This window comes from Pseudophryne corroboree, chromosome 6 (genome assembly GCF_028390025.1).
Source record: "Pseudophryne corroboree isolate aPseCor3 chromosome 6, aPseCor3.hap2, whole genome shotgun sequence".
Taxonomy (NCBI): Eukaryota; Metazoa; Chordata; class Amphibia; order Anura; family Myobatrachidae; genus Pseudophryne; species Pseudophryne corroboree.
Genome location: NC_086449.1, coordinates 565079805 through 565098235, shown reverse-complemented (window position 1 = coordinate 565098235; position 18431 = coordinate 565079805). Strand labels below are relative to the sequence as shown.

Below are 18431 nucleotides of genomic sequence, written 5' to 3'. Positions count from 1 at the left end.
GGGACAGGTAACAGCGGCTCCCTGCTAGCAGGGAGATGCATACTTGTTGCTTTTCACCGCTATGTAGGAAACCGCCAGCGGTGCTGGTTAATGTCGGCCCAGGTGCCCTGCTACACACACTGGCCACCAGTGCACCTTTGGAACAGGACACCGCTATCATTGGTGACAATCATTTCCCCAGGGGTCTACACCAGAGGGGGAGGCAGACACATCCGGTTAGCCCCTGGACATAGTTCACAACCCACCTAAGGCAGAATCTTCCTCTCTCTCTCCCCTCCACAGAGACTCGTTGGGCAGCCATTAGATGCATGCCAATTCAGTCCTTCTCCGTAGAGTAGTTTGGGTCTGTCTCCCTGTTTACCTCACTTAGTTAGAAGTTAGTCAGATTATACTTTGAGCCCCTTCCTGCTCTGTCCGGGCTAGTTTGTTGAGCACTATTTGCTCATTGGTTTTACAAAAAAAAAAAAATGTGCATTGAATGTTCTGTGTGCATGTATTAAGGGCTTTATTCATTACGCAACGCATCTGAGATGCGGTCGCATACTCCCGAATTTCGGCCAGGTGTGCACCCTGGGGTCTGCACTGCAATGCGCGGGCAAGGAGGTGCAATCACATCTAAATAATGCAAATGCCTCTGCCTGATTGACAGGCCGAGGCATTCGCGGGGCGGCAATGCAGCATTGCGGGGGCATGGCGTTGGAAATGAGGGTGGGTCTGGGCCATTTTTGGGGCAGTTGCGTGGCGTCACACGCGGCTGCTGCGACTAACTCTCCCTGCACGTTATATCTGCTCCCCTGCAGTGCACATGGGTTTGCCCAACTTCTAACAAATTTGCTGCTGCGATCAACTCTGAATTACCCCCTCTGTGTTTATTAAAAAATTCAAACATACAAACAAAATAAACAAATTAGTCTATTGGTGTGTACACACGGTGAGATCCTTGCTTTGCCCGATTTTCACTTGCGATTTCCCTTGAAGTCCCTGGAGCCCAGATAGCACAGATCTTGACTAACTTTTCTTGAGATATGGACTATGTGTGCTTACGATTTTGGCTTATGTGAGATTTTGGCTTATGTGAGATATTGACATGTGAGATGAACTAGATAGTACACCGATTTAGCAAGGATTGACTTGCCTGCACAGTCTATCTTTTCTTGCGATGCCGACCTGGCGGGACCGCGCATCGGGATCGCAAAGGTGACTTTTACCTTGCGATCTGCACTAACTTTTCTTGCGATTTTGACTATATAGTCAAAATCGAAAGAAAATATCTCAGTGTGTACACACCCTATGGGTGTGTACACACGGTGAGATCCTTGCTATGTTTGATTTTTACTTGCGATTTCCCTTGAACTCCCCGGAGCCCAGATAGGACAGATTTTGACTAACTTTTCTTGAGATATGGACTATGTGTGCTTACGATTTTGGCTTATGTGAGATTTTGGCTTATGTGAGATGTCATTGACATGTGAGATGAACTAGATAGTACACCGATCTAGCAAGGATTGACTTGCCTGCACAGTCTATCTTTTCTTGCGATGCAGACCTGGCGGGGCCGCGCATCGGGATCGCAAGGTGACTTTCACCTTGCGATTTGCACTAACTTTTCTTGCGATTTTGACTATATAGTCAAAATCTCAAGAAAAAATCTAACCGTGTGTACACACCCTATGTCTATAATGCTAAATACTAAAGTAAAACAGCAATAGGCAGGGTCATGGACATATAAGTCTTGTAGTCAGCCAAAGCCTTATTATTATTATTATTATTATTAACCTTTATTTATATGGCGCCACAAGGGTTCCACAGCGCCCAATTACAGAGTACATAAATAATCAAACAGGAAAACAGCAACTTACAGTTGATGACAGTATAGGACAAGTACAGGGTAAATAAACATAGTTACATCAGCAGATGACACTGGAATAAGTATCAGGTGGCAGAAGACTGCTGGACGTAGTACAGTTGAAGATTATTAAAGTAAGAAAGGATAAGCACATGAGGGAAGAGGGCCCTGCTCGTGAGAGCTTATATATAATAAAATACATATAACCAATTTCCTTGACAGATGGCTTATCACAAACTTCATGGCCCCTTAACAAAACCGACCTGATCATTATGGATTGAGGGTGTAATTAAAGAATGGAGCCTATTAGCCATCAGCTTAGCATATAACTTAAAGTCAACGTTGAGGAGAGAAATAGGTCTGTAGCTCAGACACAGGGAGGGATCCTTACTCGATTTGGAGATGACTATTATGTGGGTCTGTAAAGATTGGTTGGAAAATTGTGTATCTTTGGAGATGGCATTAGACGCTAGAAGCGCGGAGAAGCATAAGGGCAATAACGTCTTTGAAGGTTTTATATCCCTATCAGACAGGGGCGTCGGAATGGGGGGGCAAGGGGGCAGTTTGCTCCCCCCAAACAGGAGAGAGGCGCCATCCACCCGGAAGCGCGATTGCCCGCTGAGCCTGCAGCTGCCACCACTAGCGGCAGCATTCCCCGCTATGTAAAGTGATAGCAGCGGTCAGTGCTGGCGCATCCCACTGAGCAAAGGGATGCGGCCGGGGCAAATAACTTGAACGGTGGCTCTGCTGCTTTCTACTCTAAACGTGTTTGTATACAGTAGCTACTGTATAAGCACAACACGTTCCGACCACACAGCGGGCGCCGGCCACTGCTGTGTGACACTGTCCACGAATCCGCAGCATGACAATGCGGCACACGGTGAATCCAGGAGGTCGGCGCACACCAGTTAACGTCCACCCCTCCCTCTGTATCTGCTGCTTATCACCACCGCGATCGGAGCTCAGCTCCGATCGGGCAGCTCATACAGCAGGGAGTCAGGGACATGTTACACAGCAGTGGCCGCAGGCGCCCGCTGTGTGGCCGGGATGTGTTGCGCTTATACAGCAGCAGCTGGAGCGGGAAGCAGGGCAGTGAGGGCAGCGGGCAGCAATAAAAATGGCCACTGGAGGAGGGCCGCTGCGCTTGCCCAGCCGCAGCAACTCCTTCTCCTACCAAACAGTCCCTACACTACAGCCTGCCAACCACGGAGCCGCTTTAACCCTGCCAACCCCACAGGGAGCAGAGCCTGAGGAGCGGACGCACAGCTAGCCAGTAAGCTTTACTTTTGTGAAAAATGTTTTGTTGAAACTTAAAATCAACTTAAGCTTGCTGAGCTGCCTGCTGTGGTGGATATACAGGTGCTGGCCGGGTGAGGGGTGATTGCTGTTGGGTGTACCTGTGATCTATTCTGCTAGGTGAGATGTGCTGTGGTAGGAGAGGGCAGGGAGTTTCTCCATGAGGGGTCACTGTCACCCTGTGTTTATGTCCCTCTGTACCCGTGAATGTCCCTCTGTCTCCCTGTATATGCTTGCCGCCGTCACCCTGTGTATATGTCCCTCTGTTTCCGTGTATGTCCCTCTGTCTCCCTGTAAATACGTGCTGCCGTCACCCTGTGTTTCTCAACCTGTGTATATGTCCTTCTGTCCCCGTGTATGTCCCTCTATCTCCCTGTATATACGTGCTGTCGTCACCCTGTATTTGTCACCGTGTGTATATGTCCTTTTGTCCCCGTGTATGTCCCTCTGTATACGTGCCGCTGTCACCCTGTGTATGTCCCTCTGTGTCCCTGTGTATATGTGCTGCTGTCACCCAGTGAATACATGCCACTGTCACCCTATGTCCCTCTGTCCCCCTGTGTATGTCCCTCTGTCCCCCTGTGTATGTCCCTCTGTCTCCCTGTATATACGTGCTGCTGTCACCCTGTGTATATGTCCCTCTGTTACCCTGTGTATTAGGGCCGTAACTACCTGTGTGCCAGAGGGGACAGCTGCAGCGTCGCTTACTACCAATGAAATAGCGCTGCTGCGGCTCCAGTCACCCTCCCTCCTCCTCCTCCCCTGCCTCCGGAGTTGCTAGCACGAGGAGCCTGACTGCCAGCGGGAGAGATGGTAAGTATCTCTCTCTCTATCTTGTCTGCCGTTATGTATAAAAAGGGGGATTGTGCCTGCCGCAATGTGTAAAAAGGGGGACTGGCTGCCGTTATGTGTAAAAAGGGGGACTGTGCCTGCCGCAATGTGTAAAAACGGGGACTGTGCCTGCCGCAATGTGTAAAAAGGGGGACTGTGCCTACCGCAATGTGTAAAAAGGGGGACTGGCTGCCGTTATGTGTAAAAAGGGGGACTGGCTGCCGTTACGTGTGAAAGGGGGGACTGTGCCTGCCGCAATGTGTAAAAAGGGGGACTGGCTGCCGTTATGTGTAAAAAGGGGGCGCTGTCTGCCGTAATGTGTAAAAGGGGGGACTGGCTGCCGCTATGTGTAAAAAGGGGGACTGTGCCTGCCGCAATGTGTAATAAGGGGGACTGGCTGCCGTTATGTGTAAAAAGGGGGACTGTGCCTGCCGCAATGTGTAACAAGGGGGACTGGCTGCCGTTATGTGTAAAAAGGGGGAGTGTGCCTGCCATAATGTGTAAAAAGGGGACGCTGTCTGCTGTAATGTGTAAAAAGGGGTACGCTGTCTGCCGTAATGTGTAAAAAGGGTGACGCTGTCAGCCGTAATGTGTAAAAGGGGGACGCTGTCTGCCGTAATGTGTAAAAAGGGGACGCTGTCTGCCATAATGTGTAAAAAGGGGACGCTGTCTGCCGTTATGTGTAAAAAGGGCACGCTGTCTGCCGTAATGTGTAAAAAGGGGGACTGTCTGCTGTAATGTGTAAAAGGGGGACTGTCTGCTGTAATGTATAAAAGGGGCTCTACCTGGTGTAGTAGCGCTACTGTGCAGCGTAATTTGAATAATGGAGACTACTGTGCACCGTAGTATGGATTGGTATTATTTTGTGGACACGCCCCTTCCCCATGAAGCCACGCCCCTATATATTTTAAGCGCGCCTGCGGCGCGCACTGCCCCTATCTTGCATGGGAGGGGGGGCGCCAATACCGTTTCTTGCACACAGCGCTAAAATGCCTAGTTACGGCACTGCTGTGTATGTCCCTCTGTTACCCTGTGTATGTCCCTCTGTTACCCTGTGTACATACTAACAGTGGGGTAGGGAAGTAGAGCACAGGGATGAGAAGGAGAGGCGAGATGAATGAGGAGGAGTAGGCGCTCTACAATGTATATAATGGGCTCTGTCAGGCATATTGTGTGTAAGGGGGTTCTACCAGACATGTATATAAGGGGCCACTCACTCCCAGCTGCTCCATAGAGTTCCGTACAGGTACCAGTGACCAAACTGAGAGTGTTTTTAGTTGGGGGGTAGGAGTCAGTCAGATTATACAATGTATTGTTTAAAACAGGAAGAATCATCTTTGATGGTGTGAATAAAGCCAGACAACTGCTGAGCACGAAGAGTCTGAGCTAGGAGTTTAACTGTCTTATTGCCCCATTGATAAAATCGGTTCCTACACTTCTGCATCGATAGCTTACTTTTGTCAGAGAGCAATTTATTAAATGCTGCACATGCTTTAATCAATTAAAGATAAACATCCCCGGACAAGAAAGATTTATGGGAGGTCTCAAGCAGCCTAATCCGCTGGAGTAGAGTAGATATTTGTGTAATCTTCTGCTTTTTAATATAGGACTCCAGTTGAATAAATTTGCCCCGAAGAACACACTTATGGGCTTCCCACAGGGTAAGCTGGGAGACTTCAGGGGTATCATTGTGAGCCAGATAACTCGATTTCAGCTTTACCAAGTCCATTGTCTGGAAGAAGGATGAGGTAGTGATAGAGTCATCAAGACAGGAGTGTGATCTGAACAAGTGATCGGTCCAATAGAAGCGTCGGTGAGAAGGTGGAGGTGTCTATGACTCATAAATAAATAGTCAAGTCAAGAATATACCTTGTGAGGCTGGGAGTAAATAGCATCATGGCCTGTAGGATTCAGGATCCACCAGGAGTCAGACGGTTGGTGATCATGGAAAATTCACCTGACTTGACGATATTTGGCATTAGAAAATCGGGATGACTCATTGGAAGTGTCTACGGGGTATAAAGTCCAATTGATATCGCCACCCAAGACTATAATGCCTTTCACCAGGGTATCGAGATGGTCAAAGCTGGACTTCAGGAACGTATGCTGATCTTAATCAGGGACATATAGGTGTATAAATGTAAAAGCCTGGCTAAAGATCTGGCATGTTATCAGTAGAAGCCTACCTGGGGCCAGCCTATGGACAGTGATGTCTGTGATATTAAGTCTCTGCGAGAACAGTGGTCACCACCCCTTTGGACTTCCCATCTAAACAGTTGCTAAACAAGGCAGTAGGAAAGTGACGGTCACTTAGAGAAGGGTCCTGTGGACAGGGGCGTATCTAGAGAGGAGGGGACCCGTGTGCAGTCTCCGTGTGTTGGCCCCCTCCTCTCCCGTAGCCGGCAGCGCTGTTAGTGCTCTGAGCACTAGAGTCTCTAGCACAGTGCCAGAGTCTACAGCGCATGCACAGATCTCCGGAAAAATGGCGCAGCTGCCATTTTTCTGGAGATCTGCGTATGCGCTGTAGACTCTGGCACTGTGCTAGAGACTCTAGTGCTCAGAGCACTAACAGCGCTGCCGGCTACGGGAGAGGAGGGGACCCACACACGGAGGCCAATGGACAACAGAAAGGTAAGTATAGAAGAAATGGGTGCAGTGTGTGCAGTGTGGGCCCCCTCTGGACCCAGGGGCCCATGTGCACCGCACACACTGCACCCATTATAGATACGCCACTGCCCGTGGACCAAATTTGAAATGAGATTCCTGAATCATGGCCACATCAATCCTACCTGCCCCTATAGACTGAAGTAATTTGGACCACTTTTATGGAATATTCTGGCTTCGAACATTGATATAGGTAATTATGAGTTTACCAGTGGTAGCCATTAGCTAAGTTGGGGATAGGACTCTAGAAGTGTTCACCTGTAACAAGAAAGTGGGGAGGAAAGTGGTGGAAGGAGAGAGAAAGAAGAGGAGAAAAGATATAGTTAACAAGCAAATTAACATATATTAACAATTAAATTCCCACACCCAAGACACTGGAGACAGCAACGAAATCCAGTGTGCCATTTGGTAATAAATTGCAGGTAGGGAGCAAAGGGGATCGGTATCAAGTAAAGCCCAGTGAAGTAAATGGTATAGGTCTTAATTCAGCAGGGATCGTTATTCTGAAAAATTGCATTTGTCTGCGAGTAGAAAGGCGCCGCTCTGACAGGAAGAAAAAACATCCCGTGCAAGTTTGCGAATGCATCACAGATCGCCATCCACTCGCAGATGCATATGCAATTTCTGGAACATCGAAGATTTAACTAGGTCTGAGGCTGCAACTAATCTGTGACTGAGGCCAGGCCGGCCTTGGCACGCCTGCATTTTTTCTGACACACCCAGAAAACGGCAGATTTCCGCCCATAAACACTGGCTTCCTGTCAGTCAAACAGCAGCTACATTGTGATTACAATCTGCACGCAACTTGTCACTATTACCCCTCACGCGTGCGAAATGCGAATGCTACACATGTGCAGTCGTTCAATAATCGCTCAATTTGCAAATTCTCTGAATAGCGATCCATGCTGAATTAGGCTCATAAAACGAAAAACAAAGACATCTAACTTATAAAGAACACATAGCGTAAAAAAAATAGCAATATGTGAACATGTAAAAAAGATATGTAGAACTAAAGGATTAACATCCAGCAAATTAGTAATAAGGTTCATCCCATGGGAGGAGTGTAAACCGAAGGGAGGAATATAAGGAGTAGGTATCTGGGGATCTACATCAGTTCTGGAAAGATAGAGGAGAGCACATAACAATAAGCATTTCAAGCAAAAAGTCCATAAGAATATTAAATACTGAAAAGATGCATAGAAATTCCATAACCAAAGTCCCATCTGAGAGAACCCATGGAGAAAGGGTTGCAGAGGCAAATATTAACATAATCCTCCGGTATCCTCAGACTCAGAATGATCAGGTGAGCTTCTTGGTCGCCTTCTGGACTGCTGAATTGTCTGACAATAGGGGCAAGTCTCCAGACTAGATTCAGTTGTGCCAAGGTGACTTTCTATTCAAGTGTTTAGACCGATGGCAGGCCCAAGGTAGAGCTGAAGGAAGAAAGTTCAGATGGAGCATGTAGGGAATGTATTTTGCCAGAGGTGGTCACTTGGAGGTGAAAAGGGAAGCCCCAATGGTATTTCAGTTAATGCTTGCAGAACTCATTAGTTAATGGTTTCAAGGCTCTATGCTGTTGTACTGTATGCCAGGATGAGTCCCGATAGATATGAATTGTGTTGCAGATGGCAGCTGACTCCTAATAGAGGAGGTGGGGGGGGGGGGGGGGGGGGTGAGTGCTCAATGAGCTCTGTCAAAAATTATTTTATTATTTGGGTTGTTGCCCTTGTCAGGGCATCGACTATATTGTGGAAGAGGGGCCTGGACTGCACACCTTAGCTTCTTATAATGGGATGTGCTACCTTGCTGGGACTTGGTACTACAATATAGGAACAAGGGTGCAGGTGCACCATACACCATTAAATTATAAATATAACAACCATCATATCCGAGCTTCATATATTGGCAATGTGTGACCCTGCCCACCTGCTTCACGGCGACCTCGTTGGACAGGTCCCTAACATTATAGGGGTTCTCCTCTGGGGCGCAGTGCACCCCCAAATCAGACTTGCCTACTCTCCCGGATTCTGCGGGAGACACCGGTTTCTCGGGTAGTCCCCTGCAGCCCCGGAAGAGTGGGCACCCCTCCCGCATTCTGCCCACTTCCTAGGAAAGTGGGAAGACTGGGGAGCTAAATAGTGCTGAATCGAGGACCCGGTGGAGGGGGCGGGGCTTAATGATGCAATTATATGCTAATCGCGTCATTGAAGCTCCACCCATATGCAAATACCGCCCAATCGCGGTATTTTCTTGTGCAGTGGGTGGGGCCTGATGATGTCATTGACCCGGCCCCACCTCCGTCGCTGCCCACCTGCTTCTCCTCTCCGAGTATCTCCCGGAGAGGAGAGAAGAAAAGTAGGTAAGTATACCCCAAATCACCCCAGCCATACTACCCCAGGGCACAACACAAATGAGAGATAGAAGTGAAAAATCTGTGTTAAACAAGTGAGGGAAACTGCTGAGTGTTAGAAAGAGGACAGCAGTAAGGTGTCTGACTGTTAGAAAGTGAGGTTAGCTGATTAGTGTTACAAGTGCAGTGGTGCAAGTGGGCGGGTACGGGTGGGTACGGCGTACCCGTAAGAATTTAGCCGTGGGTACGCCGTACCCACACCGACGGGCCGCCGCTCCTCGCACCGCCGCTGATGTGAGGGAAGGAGAGCGCAGCCTGTGCCTCTCCTTCCCCTCAGTCTCCGGCGGGTGTCTCACAGTTTAATTCAGCACCGATCCGTGAGCCAATCAGAGCTCGCGGTGCGAGCTCTGATTGGCTCACGGATCGGCGCTGAATTAAACTGTGAGACACCCGCCGGAGACTGAGGGGAAGGAGAGGCACAGGCTGCGCTCTCCTTCCCTCACACAGGACGGCAGCGGCCAGCGGCAGCGGTGAGCAGGGAAGGGGGGGGGCAATGTTATACCTGGCACTGGGGGATATCTGGCACTGGGGGGGCATTTCTATCTGGCACTGGGGGATATCTGGCACTGGGGGGCATATATACCTGGCACTGGGGGATATCTGGCACTGGGGGGGGCATTTCTATCTGGCACTGGGGGATATCTGGCACTGGGGGGCATATATACCTGGCACTGGGGGATATCTGGCACTGGGGGGCATATATACCTGGCACTGGGGGATATCTGGCACTGGGGGGGCATTTCTATCTGGCACTGGGGGGCATTTCTATCTGGCACTGGGGGATATCTGGCACTGGGGGCATATATACCTGGCACTGGGGGATATCTGGCACTGGGGGGCATATATACCTGGCACTGGGGGATATCTGGCACTGGGGGGGCATTTCTATCTGGCACTGGGGGGCATTTCTATCTGGCACTGGGGGATATCTGGCACTGGGGGCATATATACCTGGCACTGGGGGATATGATATCTGGCACTGGGGGGCATATATACCTGGCACTGGGGGATATCTGGCACTGGGGGGCATATATACCTGGCACTGGGGGATATCTGGCACTGGGGGGCATATATACCTGGCACTGGGGGATATCTGGCACAGGGGGGCATGTATACCTGGCACTGGGGATATCTGGCACAGGGGGGCATGTATACCTGGCACTGGGGGATATCTGGCACTGGGGGGGCATGTATACCTGGCACTGGGGGATATCTGGCACTGGGGGCATATCTGGCACTTTAGGGGCATTTCTGTATCTGGCACGAGGGGCAATGTATATCTGACACAGTGGGGGCATTTGTGTATCTGGCACTGTGGGGCAATGTGTATCTGGCACTGTGGGGCAATGTATATCTGGCACTGTGGGGCAACGTGTATCTGACACTGCGAGGCAATGTATATCTGGCACTCTGGGGGCATTTCTGTATCTGGCACTGTGGGGCAATGTGTATCTGGCACTGTTAGTCAATGTGTATCTGGCACTGTGGGGCAATGTATATCTGTCACTGTGGGGCAATGTGTATCTGGCACTGTTAGTCAATGTGTATCTGGCACTGTGGGGCAATGTATATCTGGCACTGTGGGGCAACGTGTATCTGGCACTATTGGGGTCATACGTGTATCTGCCCCTCCCCCATATGTGTATCACGCCCCCATTTTCATTGGCCACGCCCCATGTGGCATTTGGCCACACCCATTTTTTTGCGCGCACTGTACAAGTGTAAACGATATTTGAAAAATGCTACATATATAAAAAACAAACAGGGTGATATAGGTGTTAGAAATAAGTATAAGGTGGTAATACCCCAAGTGGCCCAGCCAGAGCAATCCAAGGAGCTCCACAGCACAAAAGTTTACCCCCAAACTGACTTTCTATATAATTGAAAGGATCATACCTATGGCTTGTGTGCAGTCAGCATATGTTAGTTCTGTTTAAAAACCTGAGAGGCAGGTGGGCAGGCTCATATATTGCCAATATATGCCAGGAACCTCGGATATGATGGTTGTTATAAGTATGGTGCACCTGCACCCTTGTTCCTATATTGCAGGGCATCGACTATGCTGGAGTATAGGACATCATCTGGGAGGCCTCTAATACGGATGTTGCGCATACTCCCTCTGTTATCCAGATTGTCCATCCTAGATTTTCAGGATTGCAGCTCAGCTGAGTGTAAATAATATCTTTCAGCTTAGAGAAGACAGCATCTGAGGATTCTTGGCCCTCTTCTAAATATGTAAGACGGCCAGAGAGAAGAGAAAGATCACTACTTCTTGCCTGATGGTGTTTTGCAGGTCCTATGTTGTTGGTAGTGTTTTAATGGAGGTCAGGATTTTCATAAGCTCACTTCCAAATTTTAAGGAAGGATGGAGTATCGGATCTTCAGCGGAGGACGGGCTCGGAGGGTTAGGCGAGGTGGAGGGGGGGCGGGGGGGAGTCCAAGGCATCTAGTTCTTGGCCCCATTCAGAGGGAGTAGGTTGGAGAAAAGGTTTCATATCCAATATAGATGTAGAGTTCTTGGGACAAGAGTTGTCTTTTTTCTGAGCTGGTTTTTTGTTCTGGGCCATATTTATGGAAAATTGTGATGAAAGGAGTAGAATGGTCATACAGAATGTAACTGCATAGATGTCACGTGAGAGCTAATGTTGCGCACTGATCCCCAGAGGCAAATGGCCAGCCAGCCAGCCATCATAGTGCAAGCAATCACATTTTCATGTGAGTGCGGGTCACTTGTCACATCTCACGTAGCAAGCGGGCAACATAGAAGAGATGAGCAATAGTGTGAACTTGCATAGCATAAAAACAAAAATATAATATGTGTGTGTGTGTGTGTGTGTGTGACCTGTGCAATACCAGTTATGGTCCTCAGGCGGCACTAATGTATTAGGATAAAAAAAGAAAGGGTTCAGTGGTGGAAATGGTGCATATATAATTCAGGGCTCAACAGCACCAATGAAGGGGAGGAAGTTTCAGTAGGCACAGTTGAGAATAAAACAGGTGGGGCAAGGTATCACCCTTGGCGGACACAACAGCAGATGGGCTCTTATCACTGTAATATCCAGAGTCTTAGGGATAAATTTATTAACGCTTCCAAAACAGAGAATTGGTGATGTTTTCCAGCATCTGATAGGTTGCTATGGGCAACATCACCAATTCTCTGTTTTAGAAGCTTTAGTAAATTTACCCCTTAGTGTCTGCCCTGGCGGTATTGGAATGGAAGACTGCCCAGTCAGAGTGGTTGATCTGGGGCAACTGAAAAGGAGGGGCAGAGGCCCTCAGCACCTGTGCTAGTAGCTCAGCCGAGCATCAGGAGCCGTATCCAAGGACACTGCATGATGCAGCAGGATCTCAGGGAGCCCAGGGAGTAAACAGTAAACCAGAATATGCTGTGTAATAATGACGGGCCCAGCAGCTCCCCCAACCACACTTCCTACAGTCTCCGAAGTCTTGGCAGTAAGCGGGAGCAAACCAGGAAATCCCCAAAGAATGTGGACGCACCTCCCAGGTGGTGCTTTACCATTTATTGTATGACCCGTAAAGTACACACCACTGTTTCCTAACTTTGGCTTGTGGGGACTTTCTTTGTCGGCTTTATAATGTCTTCCAAAAATTAAGCACCATGGGAGGGGAGGTGCTTCTGTATTACATAGCTGTTTAACCTCAGATTCCGAAACCACAATGGCAGGTATCATAGGCCTCCGTGCCTGACTTTTCACAGCTGTGTGGAGTGAGGTTCTTTAAGCCACGACTGCCACTCAGGAACCAACATTCCCCATCATCGCAGGTAATATGCAGTATTGAACCAGCTTGCAGCTCCCGTCCTAGTTCCCCCTGTTAGTATATCTCCAGGTTAGGCCCAGCACATGCGTACTTCCTACATAAACCCGTGTGCCATAGAGCAGTGGTGGCTGCAATTCCCCCATATGTCTGCGCAGCAGTTGGAGCAGCTGTCAGCACCCTTCCTGCAAAGGCTCAACAGAGATTGTGCAGCTAGAGGCAGCTTCTATCAACTTTTCTGGATGGGTTGTGGCTTTGGCCTTGGAACAGGAAGCTAATGTCTCATTTCCCTTAGATGCTGAGATCTCTTCTGTGTAGGCCGACACAGTGGCCCATGCCTTTAGTCCTTGCCTGTGAGGCCGCATTCACGGGTTCGCTACCCATCCCGTTCACCATGGCACTGGGTACCGGATGTAAAATGCTGGAGTACCGTGCCTGTGGTCAAGGAAGGGAGTTTTCAATCTATCACAGTGGATGTAGCAGGACTACTAAAAGCAGTTAAATATGCACTTTTAGGTAAGCATTCCGGGCAGACCCCCAGGTTCTGAGCCTCGGTATTAAGCAGACCTGTATTTCCTTCTTCTGCATAGCTTGGGGACTTCCTGGCAGAGGCACGGGCGCACCATTAAAGATGCACCTAGGGATATAGAATCATTACAGCTGCAGATTGGGCCAGGTGGGAGTTCTGCTCTAGGGCTCCGACGATCTTAGACAACATTTTTTTAAAGTTTAAGTGATTGCCCCTTTAAAAAAATTCTGAGATCCCGCACCTCTGGCGATCTCGGCCAAGGTCTGAAATCCTCCTCACCATCGATGCATGCCTTCGCGTGTGGTAGGGCAGTAACCAGTCATTGGACCTTTGAGGGTCGGTGAGCGGCTTAGAAAGGATGGTTACCAATCTACTTTCTGGACTTCAGAGTGATCTTCAGAGCTCTCTGTCTAGCTTGACTACTCCTCCAGCGCCGTCCGTTCCAGTTACAATCTGACTTTTTGACAGACTTTGCTTTCATAAGCCATCAGGATGGCACTCACAGTCAAGGTGCCATGAAGGAGGTCAGTTGCATTCTCAGTTGGGCAGAAAGACATCTTCATGCATTCACTTTTCAGCTCCTAGTTATTTCTGGAGCTACTGGACATCGATAGAATGGTGTCTTGACACAACAGGCTGCTAAGACACTGTTCCTGTGCCTGAGAGCTTCAAGTTCTTCTGGTGGACGCTGTAGTGGACATTCCCGCTCATATGCATCTTTCCTCTATCTAAAAGGATCCTGCGGATCCATTGCAGGTTGAAATTGGAGTGATGCACATTGTTCCTTATGGCTTCAAGTGGGCCATGGCAGCTCTGGTGTACAGGTCTTCTACGCCTCTCCATCGATGCTCCTCTCTACGGATCTTCTGTCTCAGGGCCCAAGCTTCTGTCTGTATCTGGCCTGCCTCGCTTTGAGGGGGTGGCTCTTGAGAGCAAAGGGATTTTCTAAAAGGGTCATTCATACCATACTTAATGCTCGGATGCCTTCTTCGGCTAGAATTTATCACTACATTTAGCAGACATACTTTGCTCTCACGAGTCCTTTCCTTTCTGCAGAATGGACTGAATTTGGGCCTCGGCTCTCTTCCTTGAAGGTACAGATCTCTGCCCTATCTTTCCTCTTTCAACGACAAATTGCACTCTTACTGGATGTTCAGACCCTGAAGAGGGAGTCTGGGGCTGCTGGGAAAGAAGAAGTAACTATTTGGTGCCCAGACTCTCTCCTCTCCAGGCTATACCCCGAGCTTCCCTGTGTCCACTATGGAGTCAAATAAAAGGATTTAAACAGGTAAGAACATAAACCTCCTTTTTTGTGGTAAGTCAGTGGTTTCAACTCCAATATTCAACTAGCCCCCAACAAGTCATGTAGTCAGGATTTCTGTCGGTGGAAATAGAAGGGATAATTTCTAACCCAACAAAACAGATTAACTCACTTGCGCACGAACATCTGGAAAACATGATCTGTTGAGCATACATGTGTACTGGAAATAAAAACAACAGTGGTAAAGTGTTTGATTGTCTTTCTTAATTATCATTGTTTTACATTTTCTTCTGTATTTTAAAGACGCTTTCTGGACGGGACATTGAATATCACATTGCCAATGTTAGTATGGTATACTTTGGGGACCTCAGCAATGGAACATCACTACAGACCAGGATCGGCAACAAACTTATTATTTTATTTGGTGAGGATGTCTCAGATCCAGAGAATCAGGTGAGGGAAATAAGTTACTTTCACATATATAGTGGGCCTTGTTTACGAATAGAATGAAGCACAGTTAATAATGCTACTTGGCATTGACATGCCATTAAATTTGTGCAAGTGCACCTAGATTTCCGCCAAAGCTTACAGGTTTGCAGAGCAATAAATCTGTGTTTACACTCAAATTATTTTGTTACCTTTTTAACCAGTACAGATGCTGACAAGCCTTTTATTTTTTCAGCATTAATAATGTAACTGTATTCTAATTGTAACCTGCCAGCTAGATATTATCATATCCAGCTTACTGTACAAGATTGTGTTAGGGCCCTACACACTGATAGATTTGTGCAATATGTAAGATGAACGATTTTTTATTAATGATTTTTTGCATACACACTGGGCCTAATTCAGACCTGATCGCAGCAGCAAAATTGTTCTCTAGTGGGCAAAACCATGGGGCTAATTCAGACCTGATCACTGCTGTGCGTTTTCGCACAGCGGGCGATCAGGTCTGAACTGCGCATATGTATGCACAATGCACAGGTGCGACAGTCCGCAGCGTCAGGGAGTGCCAGGAAGCGATGGTGCGAAAAATCCGATCACACCAGCGAATGCAAAAAGATTGACAGGAAGAGGGCGTTTGTGGGTGGCAACTGACCGTTTTCAGGAGTGTCCGGAAAAACACAGGAGGGACCTTGCGTTTTTGTGGGAAGAATCCTGACGTCAGCTCCGGCCCGATCATCGCAGTGGTTTAGTAAGTCCTGGGCTGTGGAGCAGCTCTCCTGCACATGCGATCGCACACCTGCAGAGCAAATTCCCCCTCCCCCTTTAGGGATGCAAAAAACGCACCGTAGTGATCAGGTCTGAATTGCCCCCCGTGTGCACTGCAGTGGGGGGGGGGGGGGGGGGAGAGATATAACATTTGCAGAGAGAGTAAAGGGCCCCATACACTTATCCGACCGGATGTCGGAGGCGATTGCATCCGATGTATCCTGGGCGATCCCAGCCATGCCCCCATATCGGACCAGATTGAATGTGCAGCACATTCAATCTGGAGGATCCGATCCGATGCTCACGGGAACACGCATCGGATCGGACCGGAGGCATCTCAAAATTCCCTGATTTCACCCAATATATTGGGTTGAATGCCCGAATTGGGCTGAAATCGGGCATGATTCATACTTGCCTACTTTTGAAAAGTAGTTTCAGGGAGATTATAGATTGCATTCTAATGCCCGCGCCATTGAGCGGGCGTGTCACATTCCACCAAAGGGGCGTGTCTACCTCCACGTTTGGGTCTACTGTAACTCAGGGATGTGTCCTGTGGCAGATAAAAACTTATGTAGAAAGCGTAGTACATGGCACACGCCGACATCACAGCTACATTACCCAGCAGTGCTACACACCGAAATCACATACATTACACGGCAGTGCTACATGCTGACATCACACCTACATTACACAGCAGTGCTACACGCCGACATCACACCTACATTGCACAGCAGGGCTACATTACACTGCATTGCTACACGCCGACATAACACATACATTACACAGCATGGCTACATGCCAACATCACAGCTACATTGCCCAGCAGTGCTACACGCCGACATCACACATACATTACCCAGCAGTGCTACACGCCACCATCACACCTACATTACCCAGCAGTGCTACGTGCCGACATCATACCTACATTACACAGTAGGGCTACACGCCGACATCACACCTACATTACACAGCAGGGCTATACGCCGACATCACAGCTACATTACACAGCAGTGCTACATGCCAACATCACAGCTACATTGCCCAGCAGTGCTACATGCCGACATCACACCTACATTACACAGCAGTGCTACATGCCGACATCACACCTACATTACACAGCAGTGCTACATGCCGACATCACACCTACATTACCCAGCAGTGTTACACGCCGACATCACACCTACATTACACAGCAGTGCTACACGCCAACATCACACCTACATTACACAGCAGGGCTACATGCCGACATCACACCTACATTAGTCAGCAGTCCTACACGCCGATATCACACATACATTACACAGCAGGGCTACAGACTGACATCACACATACATTACACAGCAGGGCTACACACCGACATCACACCTACATTAGACAGCATTGCTACACGCCGACATCACACATACATTACACAGCAGGGCTACAGACTGACATCACACATACATTACACAGCAGGGCTACACACCGACATCACACCTACATTAGACAGCATTGCTACACGCCGACATCACACATACATTACACAGCAGGGCTACGCACTGACATCACACCTACATTACACAGCAGGGCTACACACCGACATCACAGTTACATTACATAGCGGGGGGAAATCTTCTTAGCTTAGATACATTTAACACCAACTGACTCCATTCTAAATATACCACCATCACAGACCCAAGGCCCATATGTGATAGGAGGGAATTCGGGAGCTGTAGGGTAATTTGCTCGGGCAGCATGGTACTCCGTTGAAAAACAGTCAGCATCTATGATTTTGGGTTGCAGTCAAAACCCCTGGGTTTGGACAATTGCATTATGCTTCCATTACACAGCACTCTATATGGTTGCCATTGTCTCGTTTTATTAGCGGTCCCAACTCTAATTGAACTGATTAGTAAATGAATAGTACCATGTACACAGAAATGGGAAGCAGTTAGTTTCACGACTGCTAGATCCCACGCTTCGCTCGCCTTCGGGAACCTGCATGTCGGGATTCCGGCGTCGGTATTATGACCTCCGGGATCCCGACTGTCAGGATTCCATACTGATTCCACAGAAATTAATTACCAAATCATGTATTTAGTCTACAGTATTTACTGACTGATGTTGGGGTGGCCCCCTTCACCCTGTGGGCACCCGGACATTTGCCAGTCTAGCTCCCCTGTAGTTATGCCACTGTGAATAAGGCAACACACTAAAAGGATGTTTTCGTTTTTTATTTTTCTTCCATGAATTGCTAAAGCGCGTACTGATATGTCGGACTCCAAAATTTGTTTTCCTTTTTGTAGGTCCAAGCCAGATATGTAAGTGGAAAACGTATAGTACAGTGGGACTATATTGCTTCAAATGGAGTAATACACATAATAGCTAAACCTCTGAAAGCCCCTCCTGAGCCATTAGTAAGTAAAACACAACAGGTATTGTATCCAAGCAAAAGTTCATGTCCATTTACTTTGGTCTGTGTGTTGACATCTAATGGTCAATAATGTCTGATCTATACATTCTGTAAAGATCTTTGGGATAGCAAAGTGACAACTAAGTAGTAAGAATTATGGATTTAAAAACAAATGGTTTCTAAAATAAGATTTTACTCACCGGTAAATCTATT

The 18431-nt window shown here is 48.2% G+C and overlaps 1 protein-coding gene across 2 annotated transcripts in view; it reads left to right on the top strand.

Moving 5' to 3' along the window:
- The window catches only part of STAB2 (stabilin 2), a 285642-nt gene that overhangs the window by 240427 nt on the left and 26784 nt on the right, over positions 1–18431 (top strand). For both annotated transcript variants that reach the window (XM_063927783.1, XM_063927784.1), the window contains 2 exons: positions 14918–15067; positions 18112–18222. In XM_063927783.1, coding sequence (XP_063783853.1) covers positions 14918–15067; positions 18112–18222 — 261 coding nt within the window. The remainder of the gene's footprint in view (positions 1–14917; positions 15068–18111; positions 18223–18431) is intronic.